The 21,147-nt window shown below is 39.8% G+C and overlaps 1 protein-coding gene across 4 annotated transcripts in view; it reads right to left on the bottom strand.

Moving 5' to 3' along the window:
- GADL1 (GAD like acidic amino acid decarboxylase 1) overlaps nucleotides 1-16,336 on the bottom strand; it is a 162,403-nt gene extending 146,067 nt beyond the window's left edge. For all 4 annotated transcript variants that reach the window (XM_087870141.1, XM_087870140.1, XM_087870142.1 and 1 more), the window contains exon 1: nucleotides 16,093-16,336. Coding sequence is in view for 1 of the 4 variants with exons in the window: in XM_045774472.2 (XP_045630428.1) it covers nucleotides 16,093-16,129 (37 nt within the window). In the remaining 3 variants the exon portion in view is untranslated. The remainder of the gene's footprint in view (nucleotides 1-16,092) is intronic.
- Nucleotides 16,337-21,147: the final 4,811 nt, after the last annotated feature.

The following is a 21,147-nucleotide window of genomic DNA, read 5'->3' as shown; positions in this document are numbered from 1 at the left end:
GTGATTTTCTCTTTTCTAGTAGTAGATACCATAACGCACTTATAAAATAATAACAGTAGTTAACTTCCATTGGATATTTACAATGGACCAGGTACTGAGCTAGGTACCTTGTACAAATTACTTCATTTAAGCCTCATAATAACCCTATGAGGAAAATATCTTTATTAACTCCATTTAACAGATAGAGTAACTGAGGCCAGAGAGATTAAGAAAACTGCCCAAATCAGACAGCTAATGAGTGGTAGAAGCAGAATTCAAAGCCAGATACCCTGAGTTCAGACATCATGTTGATAATTACCACCATCAACCTTTTTTCAAAAAAAGACAAACAAGAAGATACTGCTTCTTGTGTCTCATCAACCATACAGAACTATTTGGACATATATTTTGTACTCCTAAAGCAAAAAGCAATTATCTTGGAACTATGCATTAAATTGCAATGTGCTGCAATTTAATATATAGTTTTAAAACCAATTTGCTCAAGTGTTGACTTCAGAATTTTAAATGTATTCCATTTAACCAGCAATTTAAATGAAAATTTAAATAAATGCTATAAATGGGTGCCTCATTTGCATGATCTGTTGATTAACTCTGATATGAAGTTCATCTGTGCCCAGGGTTCTGCCTCCTAGCTTAGGTCTTTGGCAGATCGTTTTCTAGATGACTAGAGGACAATAACTCTCAGCCCCTTACCACCTCAACACACATGTTGTGACATTCACATGAAGCCGACCTCAAATGCAGGAAACCTTACTTACCAAAACTCTTATTGAGTTTATGACATGTGATTATAAAGAATATACTGGGAAGCTGCTTAGAATGGCAGTAAGACCTTTCCAAGAAGCATCTTAAAGTAAAAATGGTTGGTCTAAACTGCCTTCTATGGAGGGAGGGCTCTGTCACTTGCAGGGCAAATGCATTGCTGAGCGGAGTATGCAAATTTAGGAACAGAGATGAACTGCTCAGTGAAGTATGAATGAAGGTGAGGCTGCCACCAACATCTTCCTTCCCATCCTTTATGTTACACAGAATCAGCCTCGCCCCCATATAAAATCAGAGCAAATATTCTAAGCAGTTTAACCTACCTGGGAGCCAGCACAGTCACATAAACTACATTATAGATGGTATCCTTGGAGTGGTAAACGTGGTTGCTCTGGGGGATACCCACACAGCTCATTGCTACTCTGATGTTGATAAATGACGTACTCAGAGAACTGCATAACAGATCATAAAGACATTGGCATGGGTTAATCCACACCTGAGACCCACTGAGGCATGAATTTGGATTCATCTAGAATATGGGCCAAGGTTGGTTTGGGGCCAATTTTGTGTAGGAACACAGGATCTTAGAGCTTGACAATCACAGATAATTTAGCAAATGTCCTCATTTGGAATTGGAGAAAACTGGGATTTAGTGGCACACAGATTGTTTCAAGGTCATGTACCCCCTTCTATAATTCTACCAGAGCCTCTAAGAGCTGTCCATACTCATCTTTCATAAGCATCTGGAACTTATTTAATAGTACTCATATAATACTCATATAATAGTAGCTAGCATTTATCTAACACTTACTATGGGCCAGGTTTTTGGTAAGTCCTTTATAAATAATAGTATATTTATCCCACACAGCAACCCTGGGAAGATACAAACAACTAAAACTCACTCTGGTTAAGTTAAGCATAAAAATGATTTCTTGGGCGGATGTATCAGTTAGCTACAGTTGTGTAACAAATGACCCCAAAACTTAGTAGTTTGAAACAACAATGATACATTGTTTCTCAAGATTCTGTGGCTTGGGTGGGTGATTCTGCCGGTCTTGCCTGGGCTCACTCACACAACTGCATCAGCTTGTGCATTGGCTGGGAGCTGAGCTCATCTGGAAAGATTGGGATAGCTGGACCTCGCTCTCCACATAGGGTTTCATTTTCAAAGAGAATAGACTGATCTTCCTCATAAGGCAACAACAGGTTTGAAGACAGTGAAGGTAAAAGCTGCAAAGCCTCTTGAGGCCTTGGAGTGTATGTCACATAACATCACCTCTGCCATACTCTGTTGATCAAAGCAAGTCACAAGAACAATTGGATTCAAAGAAATTTTTTTAAAAAGCCCACCTCTTGAAGACCAAAGGTAATGTCACATTGCAAAGTGGTATGCATACTAGGAAGGAATTGAGGTCTTTGAAGTCATTTTTTTCTAATCTACTAGAATCCACCCTCTTACCAAAAATTATTCATATTTCTTCTACTCACAAAATATGCTTATTTCCATCCCCAAACCTCCCAAATATCATCCTGTTATAGAAACAAGTCTGTAGTCCAGGGTCTCATGATTTGTATAAGCATACAAGGCTATTCAGTTGCAGCTGCTCTTGGTTCAGGGACGCATAAACTAAAAGCAAAGTATCAGACACCACACTCAACATGAGATAGTGAGAAGGACAGGATTACTGCCATAGACACTCCCAGGAAAGAACGGAAGGCACAGGGCCAGTCACTGGTCCATAGCAGTTCTGAAATCTAGCCAAGGACATATTGCACATATTGAATGGGGTCTGTTTCTGCCCTCTGGGATGGTTTCCTAATCTATTATTCTCTGTTACTCTTGGATCTGCACTCAGACAGAAGTGAAGCAGTGACCCAGCCTCTCTGACAGTCTTTGATATCAGATGCAATGATGAGTAGTTGCAGACATGCCAGCACATATTGGCTTGTCCTTATCTCTTCTCTCATCGAATGCATGGTTCTTGATTCTCAGAGATGAAAGCTACAAAGAGAAATAGCTTTCTTTCTCCACCTCTGCTCATGGTCACACTTTGGCAACTGTACCTGCCTGCATTTCCAGATTCTTCTATAATCTCCAACTGACCCATTCTTGCCCATGTTTCAAGAGGGCTAGTTAATGACTTTTCCCTGTTTCCAACTCCTCTTTATGGAATTTTCCTTCCTTAGCCTCTCCCACAATTATATAAGGTTATTTTCTATAATATGAAACTTATTCCAGAGTACCCCTTACGTACAATATGTTATTGCATTTCATCTTCACCACAGCTGTACAAGTTACATACATACCCATTTTACAGATGAGGACACTGAGGCCCACAGAAGTTAGGTAACCTGTCCATAGTTACCCAGCTAAAAAGTGTCAGAGCTTAGATTTGAACTCAGGTCTATCTGATTCCTGAGCCTACGCATATAACTCCTGTTCTCCATCTAATAGGAGAAGAGGGATGAAGACAGTGGTGTGCTAGTAAACTGGTTTCTGATTGGTAGCACTTGTCTATATTTATGGTATAAAAACTCCCAATCAGCTAATTTCAAGATACTAACAGTTTAATAATCGGCTTACAACATTCCTGAATACTTAACACTCTCTTGAGCTGGTATGAAGTGGTTTTAGCACACCACGGTATAGGAACTTAGGAAAACAAAAGTTCTTCAGTAGGGAAATGTGATAATAGTCAACAAAAATGGAGTCAAGCAGTTCTTCATGTGTCTATCTATGCTCAAGCCATCTGATTTCCAAGTCAATCGTCCTCATCTCTTTGCCTGCAGCCTTTCTAATTTGGCAAAACCTGCTCTACCCACTTATATGGCAAGTCTGAAGTTCTGAAAAATTAATACTCATATCTCAGCATCCTTCAACCAGTCACTGATAGAAATTAATGTATAAATATCCAGCTCTTTTGTTTTTCATGTGGGATAACTCTGAGGTGTGTATTCTTCACTAACACCCTGAGTTCTCTAGCAGAATTAAGCTGCAATTGCCCATAGTGATACCTTGCTTTATAATGTGTTCTCAATTGGCTATCTCTGAAACCACCTTCTAAAGTAACTACTTAAAAGCTCTAATCCTTGACTTAACGTCTGCTTCTGGAAAACTCAGATCAAGACAAATGATTACCATTCTTTGAATGCCTGTGGCCAGGAAAGACACTGTACTAGACGCTTACATGTTTTTATGCAACTCTTTGTGACATCTTATGCAACGAGTATCATTCCCAATTCTACAAATATGAAAATGAGGATCAGAGAAGTTAATTAACTTCGTGGAGGTCACATAGCTGGTACAGTAACTAGCAGAGCTGATATTCAAACTATGATTGATTGCAGTGTCTCTTGTCTTTTCACTAAACCATGCTGCCTCACTCACCGGGGAGACCAGACAAACACATGTGAAACAATAAAGGAAAATTAACTGCTAAACTGACATATTGTACTGAACACTTCTGGGTAAAACTGTCATCATACGTATGTTCCACAATTACTTTCTGAAATTCTCTTTTGTTGTGTCATCAACTTGAAAAATAAGGCCATGGACAAATATCAGGAAATTCAATTTTTCATAGATTTTCCTTCTCCTCTATCACTGCTTCACACAAATTAGGTACTGAAATAAAACTGAGCTGATGGCATAACAGCATATACCATGATGAAAATGCATATGAAGAAAATATGTTCCCTGGATGTGTTTTTTGGCCTGCATAGCATTTGAAAGAACAGATAAGATATGTCATAAAATACCAACTAAGTCTCTATTGATTTTGAAAGTCGATGCAGAGCATTAGGAGATCAAACAACACAACATCCAGAGTGCTGAATTGGGAACAGTCTTATCAGCAAGAAACTCAAACAAAAGAAGGACTTAGCAATATATTTAATAGGCAAAAATTGAAGTGTGGAAATTTAAAATTTGTCAATGCTGCAGCTAAATCACCAAAACGGATTTTAATATTTAACAATGGCGTGCTGACATCAAGTAATTTAGATAGGTGCTCTGTAATATTTCCCATTAAAAAGCTCCTGAATTTTAAATTCTTAGCCCTGCACCTCAGATGCTCGTGGAAACAAACATAAAATTTAACTCTGATGTAACAGTATTTCACAATGTTGATTTCTTACTTTTAATTATCTCCTCTGACAATATGCACAAAAAGAACATTCTGGAATTTGGGATGGGGTAGTTCTAGTCCCAACTGTAGCCCTACATAGTTCTGTGACTGCAAGTAGTACTTTACTCTGGTTAAATGACGCTGTCAGTTAAATGTTGCTTTACAAGACGGCTTGCCACTCTACCTGTCAATGATCCCATGGCTAAAGCCATTTTTCAGTTAAAATCCTATTCATGTAACGAACACAGATCGCATCCTAGCATTTCTAAAAGAGGTCCTCATCAATGTTCTGCACTACTGTGAATTCCTAAAATGTTTCAGGACTGCCATGGTGGTGGTTCATGGGAGGAAATGATGAAGAAGGTGGTCTTTAGGTCCCCCGGGACTACTTCAGGCACAGCAAAGCTGTTTTATGGCAAAATCCTCTCTATATAATTCTGCCTTGAAGAGACTGTAGGCATGAATGAATGAAGTAATACTTTAGCTTCAAATTGCAGTGGGACTTGACTGACATTTGATACCCATTGCTTTTCTCTCTTTCAAAAACAAATAACTTTTCTGCTAAGGCTCACTCACCATGGGAGCTTCATCGGGAGACCTGAGGCCCATCTTGGTGCTTATTTACCCTTGGCAACTGCACTCCCCAAAGACAGTGCCCATGTCAATGGCAGTGGCTGAAGCAGCCAGTTTCATTTGTCTCAAGCTTGTCTGTGACATCATTACCTTATGACACACAGGTATACCAAGAACATTGAAGTATTTTTATTTTGGCCTCTAATTAATCTTTTCTTCTGCATGAGACCCCATTTATAAATAACAAAATTTACCTCACTTAGTGCAATCTGGTTAAAATTTGGTCAAATATAATGAATTAAGCAGTCTCTTTAGACAATGCTCATTTTTACTGTGTAAAAGTGCTTGCTCTCCTAGATTCCCATTTCCTCTTCTCCTCATACTCTTCTTGATGACTTCTAGGTACATGGATAAAAAAGAAAGTTACTCAACTTCAAGATGGCGGGAAGAGTGTTAGGATCCTTGGATCAGCATAGTGTCTACTGGCACCTTTGCTTCTGGGCAATCTCACTTTCTACATCCTTTCCCACCTAGCCATCATGGCTGAGGCATATTCATGGTCTCTTTTCCCTCACCTTGGTCACAGACTGGGGGTGCTCCATGACTAAGGTGACCTCACCTTTGCTGTTAATAATGGTATAGATCCTCCGGGCTTACACCACATCCTTCATCACCTCCCCAGGAGAGCAGGTCCATCCCATGATTTCTGCCTTCAACTTCATCAGAGAGGGACCCTTGGGAGGATCAAGGGTATTTGGTCCAACCATCTTCCTCAGAAAGAGCCACCTCCACACTTTAAAAGGCTAAATCCAGCTTCTCCCTCCTTATCCAACTGCAGTGAGCCATCCCTTTTGCTTTGAAGAGATTGCAAGATGGCCTCCCCCAAGAGAAGCTGGTAAAGATCACTGTTGTTGCCTTCAATGTTTCTATAAACCTGCCATATAAATGATGTACGCCCCTCCCTGCCCATGGGCTTTGATCCCAAGGAATGAGAAATAGATACCATGTCTTTCAACACTTGCCTCCCTTGCTTCAATCTCTTTTTTCCTCCCCATTATCACCTCATGTCAGGAATGGAGATTTTTCATTGACTTTTCTTACATTAAATATTCCCCCTTTCATCTTAGCTTTAAAGGTGCACAAAGGTTATCTTCTCTGTACTATGGACAAACTCCACAATTTTGTCTTCCAGGCCCAGTAGGTTATGTTAAAGGGGAAATGCAAGAATTTAGAGAGCCCTATCTCAGGGCAATAGCCTGACTTGTAAAACTATTGTTTTCCTTTGACATTCTTATTTTAACCACTGGAATCTAACTAGTAATTATCTTTCCCTTTGCAGTCTACCTGTAAGGATCATCATCCCTCTTACGCAGACAGCTATTTGCAGAGAAGAGCAAGTACTCAGACATAGCCGGAAAAAAGCATGGTAATATTTTTTTTTTGAAATACCATATGCATGAAATGCTCTAAAATTGGATTGTGCTGAGAGTTGCACCACTCTGTAAATTTACTAAAAATTGAGTTGCACATTCAAACAGGTGAATTTTATGATATGTAAATCATACCTCAATAAAGCTCTTTAAAAACCTTGTGCAGTATAGAAGAGTGAGCCCCATTGCTCAGCCTCCTGTAGGCTGTGCTATGGACCTCTTAGCGGCACTGCGGATGAAAGCAATAGAAACAAAGCAAGCAAGGAGAAGCACATGCAGGCATTGTCCCTTCCATAAGGGTTAGGGACCCTTATGGGTCCAATCATACTCCCAAGACAGTTCAGCAAGTAGAAAGCTATAATTTTCCTTTAAACTGGGATGTACTCACCAAATCTGTTTACATGACTACTCTCCAGCAATAAAATGTTAGTTTCTTCAAATCGTGAGCATGAACTGTAATTATGCATGCATGTGTTTACATAAAAATATTTTTTCACTGGCATATGCTCTATATGGAAGCTTCTCATCTGGCAATATCTAATATCCAGACCATACACAAAAATACAAAAGAACACAAAAGAACACAAAAGAACAATGTCGGGGTAATAGATACCTATACACTCTTCTTACATAGACCTATTCACATTTCATTCAGAGGCAATCTATTTCACTTCACATACAATTCCAACCTTTTGTGGGCTAGAAAACCAAGAATATGAGACAATAACCAAGCTTGTTAAAAGCAATAAATTGAAGGAAGTGTGGCAAGTGGTGACTAAAGATACTTTTAGGATTTATGAGAAGAAAGAAATAACAGCTGATGCTCATGGGAGAGCGTGACGAGGGAGACAGAAACAGTATAAAAGAAGCTACAGGAATTCAAAAACAGCAAACTGCCCATCATTCAATGAAGGGACAAACAGCTGGATACATCTTAACTCCTAGAAATGTTATGTTATTCAGTGTGCACAATGGCAACGCCAAAATATACAAAAGAGGGTTAAATTTGCTGAGTGAGGCAAATAGGTTTTACGATTATTTTACAAATTACTCTATTCTTAAAAGCCTGTTTTCATTATTTTTAAATTAGGTATCCTTTTTATTGTGGTAAAAAAGCACATAAGATAAAATTTACCATGTTAATGATTTTTAAGTTTATAGTTCACTATCTTGAAGTATATTCACATTGTGAAACAGATCTCCAAGACTTTTTCATCTTGTCAAACTGAAACTCTGTAACCACTAAATACTTCCCCTTTCCCCTTATTCTCCTACCCTCTGGTAACCACCATTCTACTTTATGTTTCTATGAATTTGATTGGTTTAGTTATCTCCTTTAAGTATCATACAGCATTCACCTGATCATATGATTTGATGTCTGCCTTATTTCATTTAACATGATGTCCTCAAGGTTCATCCATGGGGCAGCACGTGACAGGATTTCTATCCTTTTTAAGGTTGAATAACACTCCATTGTATATATAAACCACATTTTGTTTATCTGTTCATCCACTGATGTACATTTGGGTTGCTTCCACCTCTTGGCTGTTGTGAATAGTGCTGCTATGAACATGGGTGTGCAAATATCTTTTCCAGAACTTGTTTTCAATTATTTTGGATATTTATCCAGAAATGGGATTTCTGGATAATATGGTAGTTCTATTTTTTTTTTATTATTATTATTTTTTACACGTAACCTTCATGCCCAGCATAGGGCTAAGCATGGGACTTGAACTCATGGCCCTGAGATCAAGACCTGGGCTGAGATCAAGAGTCAGATGCTTAACCGCTGAACCACCCAGGTGCCCCCAATTTTTAGTTTTTTGAGGAACCTCTATACTGTTTTTCATAGCAGTTGTACCATTTCACAAGCCCACCGATCATCTGTAGGAGTTCCAATTTCTCCACATCCTCCTCAACACCTCTTATTTTCTGTTCATTTCTTTAATAGTAGTCATTCTAGTGAGTGTGAGGATCAGTGATGTTGAGCACCTTTTCATTTACTGTTTAGTCATTTGCATATCATCTTTGAAGAAATATTTGTCCAAGTCTTTGCCTAATTTTTAATGGGGTTATTTGATTTTTTGTAATTGAGTTGTAGGAGTTCTTTAGATAGTCTGGATATTAACTCCGTATCAGATATATGATTTGCAAATATTTTCTTCCATTTCACAGGTTGCCTTTTCATTCTGTTGGTTGTGTCCTTTGATGCACAAAAACATTTTAGATTGATGAAGTCTCAGGTGTCTATTTTTGTTTTGTCTCCTAGGCTTTTTGTGTCATACTGAAGAAACCATTGTCAAATCAGATGTCATGAAGATTTCCGCTAGGTTTTCTCCTAGGAATTTTGTAGCTTAGGGTCTTAAGTTTCGGCCTTTAATCCATTTTTCCATTATTTTATATACTGTATAAAATAAGGGTCCAGTTTTATTCTTTCACATGTGGATATCCAGTTTTCTCAACATCATTTGTTAAGGAGACTACGTTCTCCATTGAGTGGTCTTACATAGGAAATCACTTGACTGCATACTTGAGGGTTTATCTCTTGACGCTCTATTCTATTCCATTGGTCTCTTCATCTGTCTTTATGCCAGTACCACACTGTTTCTATTACTGTAGCTGTGCAATATGTTTTGAAATCAGGAAGTGTGAGTCTTCCATGTTTGTTATTTTTCAAAATTGTTTTGACTATTCAGGGTCCCGAGATTCCATATGAATTTTAAGGTGAGCTTTTCTATTTCTGCCAAAAATGCTCTTGGAATTTTGATAAGGATTGTACTGAATCTGTAGTTCACTTTGGGTCGTACAGACATCTTAACCATTTTAAGTCTTCCAATCAATGAACATGAGACGTCTTTTCATTTATTTGTGTCTTCTTTAATGTCTTTCAGTAATGTTTGCAATTTTCAGTGTAGAAACTTCTCATCTCTCTGGTTAGGTTGTCTGTAAGTATTCTTTTTGATGCTATTATAAATCTTAAAAGTTTTTTTTTTTTTAATACAAACTTAAGTGTTTGCCTTTTAAAGAGATTATCAGTGAGACAGCCAGATGTAGAACAGACAGCTGGTATCCTATTGGTCTAAATCCTTCAACTCTAAATATCCTATTTTCTCAACCAAATGCACATGTTTTCAAGTCTTAGTCTACAAAATTTAGCCATTCCACCACCAATAAGAATCAGGAAAGGAACAGCAAAGATGCATCCCATGGTGTCCTCTTGAGTCCTGGGCACCAACACTTGTTGGGACTCATCCCTAACTGAAAGGGCCCCTACACAGAAGCCACATACTTAAGTAAAGTATTTAAACCACATCTGGAAACTTGCAATTAAGCACAGCTAAGACAGGAAAATTACTGCTCTATAATAACTCCATTGCACGAAAACTTTCTGCTGTATTATTCATAAAAGGAGTGAAAACCCACACTGGAGGTTTCTGTGATTCATTTTGCATTCAAATCTGCAACTTCTATTGAAGGGATGGTCTTTAAGGCAGTGATAGCAAAGAAAGCAGACCAACTTCAGCTCCCTAAATCCACCAGAGAAAGGCTTTGACCTTGCACGGATCCAGGAAAATGTTGAGCTCAACCATCAAAATATAATCAGTAGCAAAAACAAAAACAAAAAACAAAAACCTATATCCCATGCTATATTTTTCTATTATATTCTCTATGTATGCTGTTTTAGTTCTGTCTAGCAAGACTATTAAAAATCACTGTCTCCCACAAAAAAAAGAAAAGAAAAGAAAAAAGAAAAAAGCCACTGTTCCTTTTTCAATCACTCTATTAAGAGTGATAGAGGTCAAAGGTCTCCTTCCTCATATTACAATCCATTTGCTATTTGCTTTGAAGGTTCTATTTAAACTAAGTCTTCTTTTAAAACATACTCCCCATAGAGTTCCATGCATATTTATCCATTTAATTCAATGTGGTAAATATTTATTGAGGGCGGAAGGTAGGACATAGTAATCTTCAATGGGCCAGGTACTTTACATACATTCTCACAAAACCCAGGAGGTTCGTAATGTTATCTGCTATCATCTCCATTGTACCGGGGAGTGAACGGATGCTCAGAAAGGGGCCTCACTGTTGTTTGAGTCAGAAACTGAGCTTTGGTCTATAAAAAGCAAAGCTCAAACCCTGTTCTTCCCCAGAACTGCCTTGACCAAGTACAAATTGGTCAGGATGACCATTTGTCAAAAAAACAAATATTTCTGGTCACTGGATCATTGGATTTTCAAGAATTGGTAATCCTGATGCACTCTTATGCAAATTTTCATCTCTATATTATGCCTTAAAATATTGCTAACCCTTTTTTGGATTTGTAAGTTTCTCTCTGTCTTTGTTTGTTTGTTTGTTTGTTTCTATACATATATATTTTTTAAGATTTTATTTATTTATTCGACAGAGATAGAGACAGCCAGCAAGAGAGGGAACACAAGCAGGGGGAGTGGGAGAGGAAGAAGCAGGCTCATAGCAGAGGAGCCTGATGTGGGGCTCGATCCCACAACGCCGGGATCACGCCCTGAGCCGAAGGCAGACGCTTAACCGTTGTGCCATCCAGGCGTCCCTGTTTGTTTCTATATTTTTAATTAATTTTCAGCCAATTATTTCTCTTCTCTTATTTGTGATAAAAAAAATGTTGAAACAACTTGACTATTCAGCAATGGGGGGATTAATAAGAACACATTTGGATTCCAATACAAGGATTTGTTTGAACAATAGAAATGACATTCATGTTTGTGTAAGAAAATAGAAAACAAACCAAATGAATACAACTGGAAAGCCTGGCCTAAAATGAATGAGAAAAACATTTAAGCAAAACAAAACCCCCATCCCCAACTGTTCCTTACCAAATCAATTTTTTTTTCTTTTTTTCTGTCAGAAGCAATGCAGACGTACTACAGAAAATACAGACAAGCAGAAGAACGCAAGGAAAAATCCATTATCCACCTGTGCATATACAACTGCTTTTAATCCCCAAATATAAGTTCCTTCTGTTCCAGTTCCACATGTATGAATGATTATTTTTCAGCAAAATGGACTCTTACTGCAGAAACTATCTTGCAATCTACAATTTGAGTAATTCAACATAGACATTTTTCAAACTAAACCATATTGCTTAACATTTAAAGCCCTCCCACATTTTACTCTAACCAATGATAGAAGAAATAATTGCCTGAATATTAATTACAAGACCAAAAATAGCAGAGAAGAAAATGTGAACAATTCTGAAAATAGATCACAAAACGACTTATAATATAAAAGTTTGCAAAACTGCCCATAGTACTCCCAACTCACTAGTATTTGAAATAATTAGTAAATGAGAGCATCAATTTTCAATCAACTTATTAAAATGCTTAATGAAATTAATGTAAGAATTGAGGGCTCAATATGAGAAGCTCAATAAAATCCTCTATTGCCTAATAGATAAAATGACATCATGGTTGTTCCTAGAAGCCAAGGATTAAACTAGGAAATGTAAGTTAACCAAGAGAATGAAGAAGGAGGAAGGACTGGGGTGGTATAAAGGAGCTCAAAAGAAGATGATCTTCAAGGAAAACATTGAACTGTGAGCACAGAAGCAGCAAAATCCAGATCGTGGAGAGTTCTATAGGCCAAATAACCCAGGCTCTTAAACAGATAAATTATAAGAATAAAAAAGGACAGGAGGGTAAATCTATAAATTAAAAGACATATCACAGGTTCTTCTTAATGGGTAACACTAAATTGCTATGTCTAGGAATGCATAATTAGATGGTTAAACTATAAAAAAATACAAGAAAGTAATTACTACCCAAGTCAGTCAGGGTAGTGATCACTTATGGGGGAAGGATGGGGCTACTGCTGAAAGGGGACACATAGGACATGTGCCCCCAGGATGACAGCAAAATTATATTTCTTCACCTGTGTGGTGTTTGCAAGGGTATAAAATAATAGCTAGATATTTTACATAATCAATCCCTCATAATCCAAAAAGAAGTTTAATGAACACAGAACCAATCCCCATGGAGATCTGGTCTCTCAGTGATCATCAGAAACTCAAGGTGAAAGGAAAATGGGGAGGGGATAGAAAGGGGCTGTGCCAGAATCCATGAGTGGGTCAGGAACAAATTTGATAGGGAGGGATTCTATTTTTATGATATTATTTTCTTTGAGGTGTTTTCGCATTTCCATATCCATTCTACCACAGTGCCATGGAACAAGGTTACCACCCTCGAATCAAGAGATTCTGACTTCTAGAGAAGGAGTATGGCGGGGCTGACTAGCCGGAGGGGATGGGGTCACAGGGACACTCGGTGAGGTTACCAGGGTGCCTAGGAGGGAAAATCTCAAAAAATGAGATCAGGATTTCCTTCGGAAACAAAAAGGAATTTCCCACTTGGAAGAGAAAGGTGGTGCTGTTGGCAGACCCTGGAAAAAGAGGCCCAGGATCCCACTTCTCAGTTAGAAAACTGAGGAAGCAGCTAGAAATTAAAAAGAAAACAGTATCATGGTGTTCCCAGGAATGGTGTTGAAACAAGATTATAATTTCTGCAAAGTATATAAATATATCAGATTAAAGGTTACTCATTCACCCTTCCATTCCCAAAGAATGGTGATTTTTAAAAAGGGTGCAATTTGGGGAGGGGAGGTTTTACAAAGGTTCACAAAGGTTCTTGTTCCTGGAATTAACTCTGCAAACAAAAGATAAACAAAAGATACTCAACTTCCACCTCAAGTGTATAATGCAAACCAATTAGGGAACACTTACAAATTAGGTATTCATCAACTGTCATAACATCTTTATATAACAAAGCACGGAAAGCCAAGGGCAGAAGGGAGATCAAAAGTTAGCTTAACTATGATTTGCAACAAAGCAGTGTACTCAACATGACAACATGTTGGAAAATTAGTATCTTTCGTCACTGTCTTTGAGTCATAAAGACAGCACTACACAAATTGCTGAAAAATTTTGTTCCTGGATATCATAGTTTCAATTTCATTCCAATATACCAGACTTATAATAGTATTCTAAGGTCAGCTTTTCAAGAGAAAACATATCTACAACCCTCTCCCATTAAAACTTGAAATTTGCTTCCATTTTAAAAGTGTTTCAGTAAGAATCAAAGCTGAATAAAATAAAAAGAATGAATTTGCCGGCTGATTTATGTGGAAGGTTTGTGGGTTTGTGTTATTATTTCAAACCACAAGGGGAAATATTGTTTGAGTCCAAAGAACTCTTAATTTTTAATGGAATTAAAATTTCAATCTGATGTAATTAATTGCCTAAACTTCTCTTGGGTGTACTATGGCAAGATGATAAACTGTATTCAAGCATGAACAATTCTGTATCTGCAACAAGATACCCTATGATGTTCTTCCATAATGTATAGGTCTGTAATAGATAGCCAACAAGAGTTTAACACAGGCATATCGTTTAACATATTCATCAAATGTCACCTTGCACGATCTGGTCATACATACTTAGAAATTTACTACGTCTGACAAATATGTATTCTGTGCTCTTTTAAGGTGTCATAGCCAACATTTGGCACAATTAGTTGTTATCAGACATGTTATCGCCTTATCACCTGCTCAAGGATGACCAGACACACAGCCTAAGACTTCCGGTATTCTCTGGAATTCAAATTTAAGGTTAAACTTTGCCCTTCACTGTTCAAACACTGCAACTACTGAAGTCATCACAAGATGTGTCCAGTGACAAGGATGCATGTTTAATTTTGGAAGAATAGATACTTTTTTTTTTAAGTTCCTATCAGAGTTCTAAAGGGTGTATGGCTTTGAAACAAGAATTAAGATTAAAAACAAAAAACCAACCCAACAAAACAGTGCAGGGCTCAGGTAGTCAGATACAATTATCCTGCTCATCCTTGCCTTGCCATAGTATCAGGAATTTTTAAAATCAGCGGTCTGCTTTATACTTCTCAATCAGTTCTCAACTAGCCAGATGTCTTAAACGACAGTGTGTGCTGACCCCGAAATGCAAAAGTAATAGTTGTAAAGCAGTTTAAAGTGCTAGGTTTTTATACCATATAATGAAACAGTAAAAATGCAACTTGAAAAAAAAATTTTTTTTTTCAATAGGATCCGGGGCAATTCTGCTGGGAACTTTTGGGGGGCGATAAAAGGAACAAACGAAAAATGTTTCTTGTAAGTACCATGGTTCTTGTCTTGCCAACTACTAGGCAAAAGGCCCCGCCCTGAAAATGATCTTCGGGGAACACAAGCCAGGGTACCTGACTCACCTGGTGAGCCCAAGCCCCCAGAGAGCTTCAACTTAACACAGCTTCATTAAGTCGCGTTCAGTAGGACCCAAAAGGGTATTGATGCAAAGAGGAGTTATTCCTGGAGGAGCACTCCTCCTAAAAGGTCAACAACTAACTAGTTAGTGAAAATGCCTAAATAGCAATAGTAATGACCTTTCAAAGCAGGGGCTCTTCGCCAGCGGGGGTAGGCGAGGGCAGGTAAGGGGTCTAGCTTGAAATCGTCAGCGAACATCCAAACGTTTATGTATGGGTGAGTTTTCACGGATACCGGGGAGAGTATTTCAATCACACGTTCAAAGCAATCTAAGCCGTTTCCCTCACTAAAGCTCGTAACCATCATATTACAGTAGAACTCAATGTCATCCGCGTTATAGAATCAGTTTGAGGAATTCTGCTGCACAGCGCTTTCTTTAAACACCATCCAGTCCCCCACCCGCAGGCTCCCTTCCGAAGCACATCTGGGCATCACTCTCTGTAAGATCAAGGCAGCCTCTTTTAACACCTATTTGGTAGAGGAGCACGGTGGAGAGGGGAGGGGTGATGCTGCGCTTGTCCCAAAGTAAAAGCAAAATCAGCTTTCTTTCAGGAAGGGCACTTCCACGGGGTCTAAGGATACCCGCAGCAGCGCGCCAAGCAGTAAAACCCCGACATGCACTTCATTTAACAAACCCGCACGATGCCCATTCCGTTGCAAGCGCGGTTCTCCGCGCTCTATGGAAGTTAACTTGTTTAATTCTAAAAATAACCCCCAAAGGTGCAGAAAGGGATGCAAAAAATCCATGAAGATTGGGGACTTCCTACCCACCCCAGCCGCCTTACAGAGAAATAACCCTCCTCCTCGATCCCCCAGGTCAACCAGCATCCGCGAGATAAAAACCCGCATGGGGAGCGAGTAATGGCTACAATCGCAGCCGCGCGGAGGCCAGTCGTTACCGTCCAGCGGGCACTCGCGGTCCGGGTGGCTACTCATCGCTGCTCCCCGACTCCGGGCTGTCCCCCGCGCGGCTCGCTCGGTCTAGGCGGCGGCTGCAGTTGCTGAGGCAGCGCCCCCCTTGGGGCCCCGCAGGTGCGCCCGGCAGCAGCTGGGCGCGCGCCACTGCAGAGGGAGAGACGAGGACACACGCCTGGCGCTCCTTTCACTTTGCAACCCGAGGCTCCGGTGCCAGTCTCCTGCAGCCCAAGGCTCTCTATTAATACTTGGTGTGCGGCTGGCTGCGTGCCAGCGCCTTGACCCAGGGCCAGGGTTCCTTTGACCTCGCTGGGAAGGGTGGGGAACGGTGTGTGCGAGCCTAGGTGATTTGACTGGGTGGGAGGAGGCAGAGAACACCCCCAGCAGTTCTCCCATGCAAGGCAGGTGAGGGAGTCTTGGCTTCTGACTTTCCCGGAGTCCAGCGTTTTGGAGTAACTATCTCGCGGCGTCCGATCTGGCCCCAGAAGCCCTCAGCTGAATCTGATGCCTGCTCCAGGCCACCAGCTCAGGGAACCTATTTTAGGGCCGCTGCCGTGAGCAGGATCCGCTACCCATTCATTCAGTACCGCCTTGACATTTCAGAGCTCTACAAGCGAATCCCTTCTCCCCTATCCGATTTCAGCCTCTCTTGCCTCTGCAAAATTCCAGGTTGGAGAAGGGAAAGGCCGGGGGCTAGCGAGCAAAAAGAGGTGGTGAGTTAGAAAGGCCCAATATTTATTTGATCTTCAGACTAAAACGTTCTCAACACTGTATTTCTTCCAGCAAGCCCGTGGAAGCTGGGTTGCAGCCACGTTCCTATTGTAAATTTAAATTTAATCAGCGAATGCTGCTTTTTTGTCATTCCCCTAACAAGCTTTATGTTTAAAGTTAAATTCCCTTGGGAGCTTTTAACTTAGGCTGTTGATAGGATAGGAGCAATCAGTTAATGCCATTTCAAAGCACGTTTATGACAACTACATTAGGCAACTGCACTTGTAATCTAGATCTTTCAACAGGCTTAAAAAAAATTCCTGGTTTATTTTTGCACAGAGCCCAGTATGGCTCCTTAGCAGATGAATTCTTTCCTCTGCTTTCCCAGCCTATATAGTTTAACTTTTCTTCCTTTCCTAACATAGTTTACGTCCTTATCAGTGAAGACAGGGCAGACCTTTGCTCTCAAGTAAAAATTGATTATTCCTAATATACCTACAGCTAGAGTTATTAAAAATAGAAAAGTTATGACCCCACGGACAAATTTTATGAAGTTTCTGAGACCCCTCCCCCATTTACTTTCTTGTATATGGTTTCAGCAGATAAAGGACTGAGATCTAGTGATGAGAACATGAACGAGAACTTTAGGAGCTAACCTTCGGTAACTCAACTTTTAAAATATTGAGAGAAATATATGCCCCGGCAAGTTTTTCTTTTTCTTTTTAGCATTCTAATAAGTGAACCCTCTCTACTCCCGCTCTGAACAGTGACCAGTGTTACCACTGCTGAATGATATATCTCTCTGTGGGAGACAAACCAGAACCATCTGGGTCACAGTAGATTGCAGAAATGTCCATTTACACACCTGGACAGGGGAGCCCTCCCAAACTCTCCTCTTCCTTGCTCCCACAAGGGAGTATACCATTCAGAATTTCTTAGACTGAAAACCGGAAATTGTGCAATGAGCTTACCTGGCTTATCTCAGCTCTCATATTTATTCTTATAACAAAAGCATTGTTATATTGTCATATTCAATGTTATGTCAGTATTCAATGTTGTATTGTTATATTGTCATATTCTTTCGTTCTTTTATTCTTCAGTTACTGAGCACTTCCCCTTGTGCCAGTTACTAGTAATTTCAGGAAAAATCCTGCCCTCGGAATACTTTACTGTAGGTAAGACAGGCTTAGAGCCAGCTAAACTTTCTTGGATATTCTGTGTTCTCTGAAAGATATGGGACATCAAGGAGCCACTGCCAAGGAGATGGCTAATTCTCCTTGAAGGATTAAGAAATGTTTCTAACCAGAAATGAGTATTTTCACTAATGGCAAATGCTATCATCTTTAAGCACGCACTGTGAACTAGGCACTCTGCTGAAAGCTTTTCATACATCCCCTCCTATAATCCTAATAAGAACGGGAATTATTATCGTGCCCTTTGTACAGATGGACAAGCGGAGGCTCAGCTTAAGTAACTTTTGGGCAGGTACAGAGGTGAAGTGTTTCAGAACCGTGATTGGAATGTAGCTTCTATGATTACAGAGCCTCTGCCCAATTTCTTCACTGGACTGCATTAGTTAGCAAAAACCCTTTCCACAATCTGTAATAAGAGCTTTTCACCAAAACCTTTCAGAAAAAAATGGGTCCTTCGAGAGTACAAAGATAGGTCAGTTGGTGTTGTAGGAACCAGACTGTGCCTAGGCAGTCCGGATTCCTTCACAAAGAAGCTTCTACTTTTCATATCAAGGCAGGACACAAAAGATGGCCCTTAAGAAAGACCTTGGGAGGGGCACCTGGTTGGCGCAGTCATTAAGCGTCTGCCTTAGGCTTAGGGCATGATCCCAGCCTTTTTGGACCAAGCCCCACATCAGGCTCCTCTGCTAGGAGCCTGCTTCTTCCTCTCCCACTGCCCCTGCTTGTATTCCCTCTCTAGCTGGCTGTCTCTCTCTGTCAAATAAATAAAATCTTAAAAAAAAAAAAAAAAAAAGAAAGAAAGAAAGACCTTGGGAATCAGTGTCCCACTGCTGTGAGAACAGCATTCATTAATTCATAAATCCATTCAACTTTTATTGAGCACTTACTAGGTTACGCACACTTTACTGGAAGCTGATTTCATCTCAACAACCAATTCCTCTAGGAATGCTCCAAGGAATTGTAAATTTACATTCAGAGAAAAGAAAGGAACATCTCTTCCATGCAAAGTTGGCCATTGGACCAATTCAGCTGAAGGTGAAAAACATGCTTTTGCTGGACAGGACCTGAAAGAGAAGAAAGAACATCCTGAGGATCTATTCCAATACAAACATTTCCAGAAGTCACACCTACCCAAGAAGGTCCACAAATTGCATTGGTCTAAAATTCTACTGGCATGCTCAACTCAGAGACAGTAAAATGTAATGATCACGTATCCCATCTTTGTTATCAAACACTGCTTTCAAATGCTGATTCATGGGATACTGGGTCAATCCAATACTGTCCAATGAATGAGTAACTCAGGCAAGTTACACAACTAGCTAGCCTAAGTCTTCGCATCCTGTAAAATGGACAAAAGAACAAGCCCTATAGGGGTTTTGCATGATTATCCATGGATTGGTAAAGGAGTGTTTTCATTTACTAGTAGCAGAGACCCAAATTAGCAAAAATTTAAATAAATTAGATTTTTTTTTTTCTCACTTAACATTAAGATAGTTGAGGTAGATGGTCTAGAGCTGGTACTGCAGCTCCACGTTTCATCAGTGACCCAACAGTCTTCTCATTTTCACTCCAGCATCCTTAATATAGGCTGTCAGCTTTAGGACTTCCTTATGGTCACAAAATGGCTGGCAGAACTCTGGACTGACTCATGTTTGAACAAGGAGAAAGAAGGGGGAAAGGGCAAAAGTAGCACCTTGCAGCTGAGTCAGGTCCCTTAAAATAACTCTCTTGGAAGCCTTATCCAACAACTTCCATGTAAAATTCAGTAGACACTCCCTCTTCAAGAGAAGCTCGGATGTGTGTGTATTGTTGAGGCACAGGGAGAGAATGGATAATGGGTGGGCAGCCAGCAATCTCTGCCACAGTTAGAAAAACATTTGACACAGTGCCTGACACAAATACCTACCCACCCACCCCCCAAAAAAGAGAGAGAGAAGTAGCTATGTGAGAGAGTCAAGAAAACCACAAATAAATATACAAATAACAGGACTGGTATAATTGTGTGTGCATTTTTGGGGAGGGGAAAAGAGAAGATTTTGAGTCAAGAGGGTACTGTTTATAAAAGAATATTCATTCATGTAATAAGTTTCAAGCAGAGCTCAGGAAACACCATTTAGTTTATAAACAGTACACTTTGGTGCGAAAAACTTGAGAAGGAACCTGATTTAGATACTTCACGGAAGAATTCTAGGCCAAGAGAAACGGAGTATGCAGCAATTCATAGAAACAAAAATGGAGAGGTGGGAGAGAAAAAAATGAGTGAGGGATCTAAAATTTATTGTTTTCAAGCAACCTAAATGGCATCTGGCTGTCTTAAAAAAATTTTATAAGCCCTTGATTAAGAGGATACCAAGGGCACACAGACTTGAGTTGGAGGTTGGAAAATTAGATTTGAAGGTCAAGCAAGAACCAAGCCAGTTTGGGAAGTTCAATAAGTAACGAGCCCAGCAAGCATTCTTTTGCAGGGACAAGTCTGGCCAAAGATGTCCCGTCTCCCTGAAAGTCCCATTGCCACCATCCGACCCTACTTCAGGTACCCCAAGAGAATACAGTTTCTTATCTTTGTGTCAATTAATCCTATCAATCACGTGTGTGCACCTGATTGGTCTGCCTGGATCCAATGGTGGAGAAAGACTGACCTCCTTTCTTTGGCTTCCCCAGGTGCTAAAGTGCCCCCACCATTACCATATTCACCTAGAGGACCCCCCCACACACAGGAAGGAGGGATAGATGCAGGACAGCCAAAAAAAGAGATAAATGCCAACTACTGTGTCCCAAAGAGCCAGGCTGTGCTGAACACTTGGCACGTCATCTTCACAGCAATCCTGAGAAGCAATTATTACTACTTTCATTGTGTAAATTTAAAATTAGTTGTTTGTCCAAGGCTACAATAGTAGGCAACAGAGCTGAGATTCAAACTTGGGGATTCCAAAAGTTCTTCCTTTCTGCAGCATGTGGCACAACTTCCATATTTTATTTTATCTGGATTTGGCATTGTAAGAAACATCGGCCTCACTGGGTCTAGGGAAGGTCTTGGAGGATGACATGGAGAAATTAAAAGCCTTTTGACATTGAACACGATGCTTGCAGCTAGCAAACAGTGAAGACACCTGACATCAGTCATTCACTTAAATA

Source organism: Ursus americanus, chromosome 20 (assembly GCF_024610735.1).
Source record: "Ursus americanus isolate L20-20 chromosome 20, mUrsAme1.1.p, whole genome shotgun sequence".
Classification (NCBI taxonomy): domain Eukaryota; kingdom Metazoa; phylum Chordata; class Mammalia; order Carnivora; family Ursidae; genus Ursus; species Ursus americanus.
This window is presented reverse-complemented; position numbering and strand designations above follow the sequence as displayed.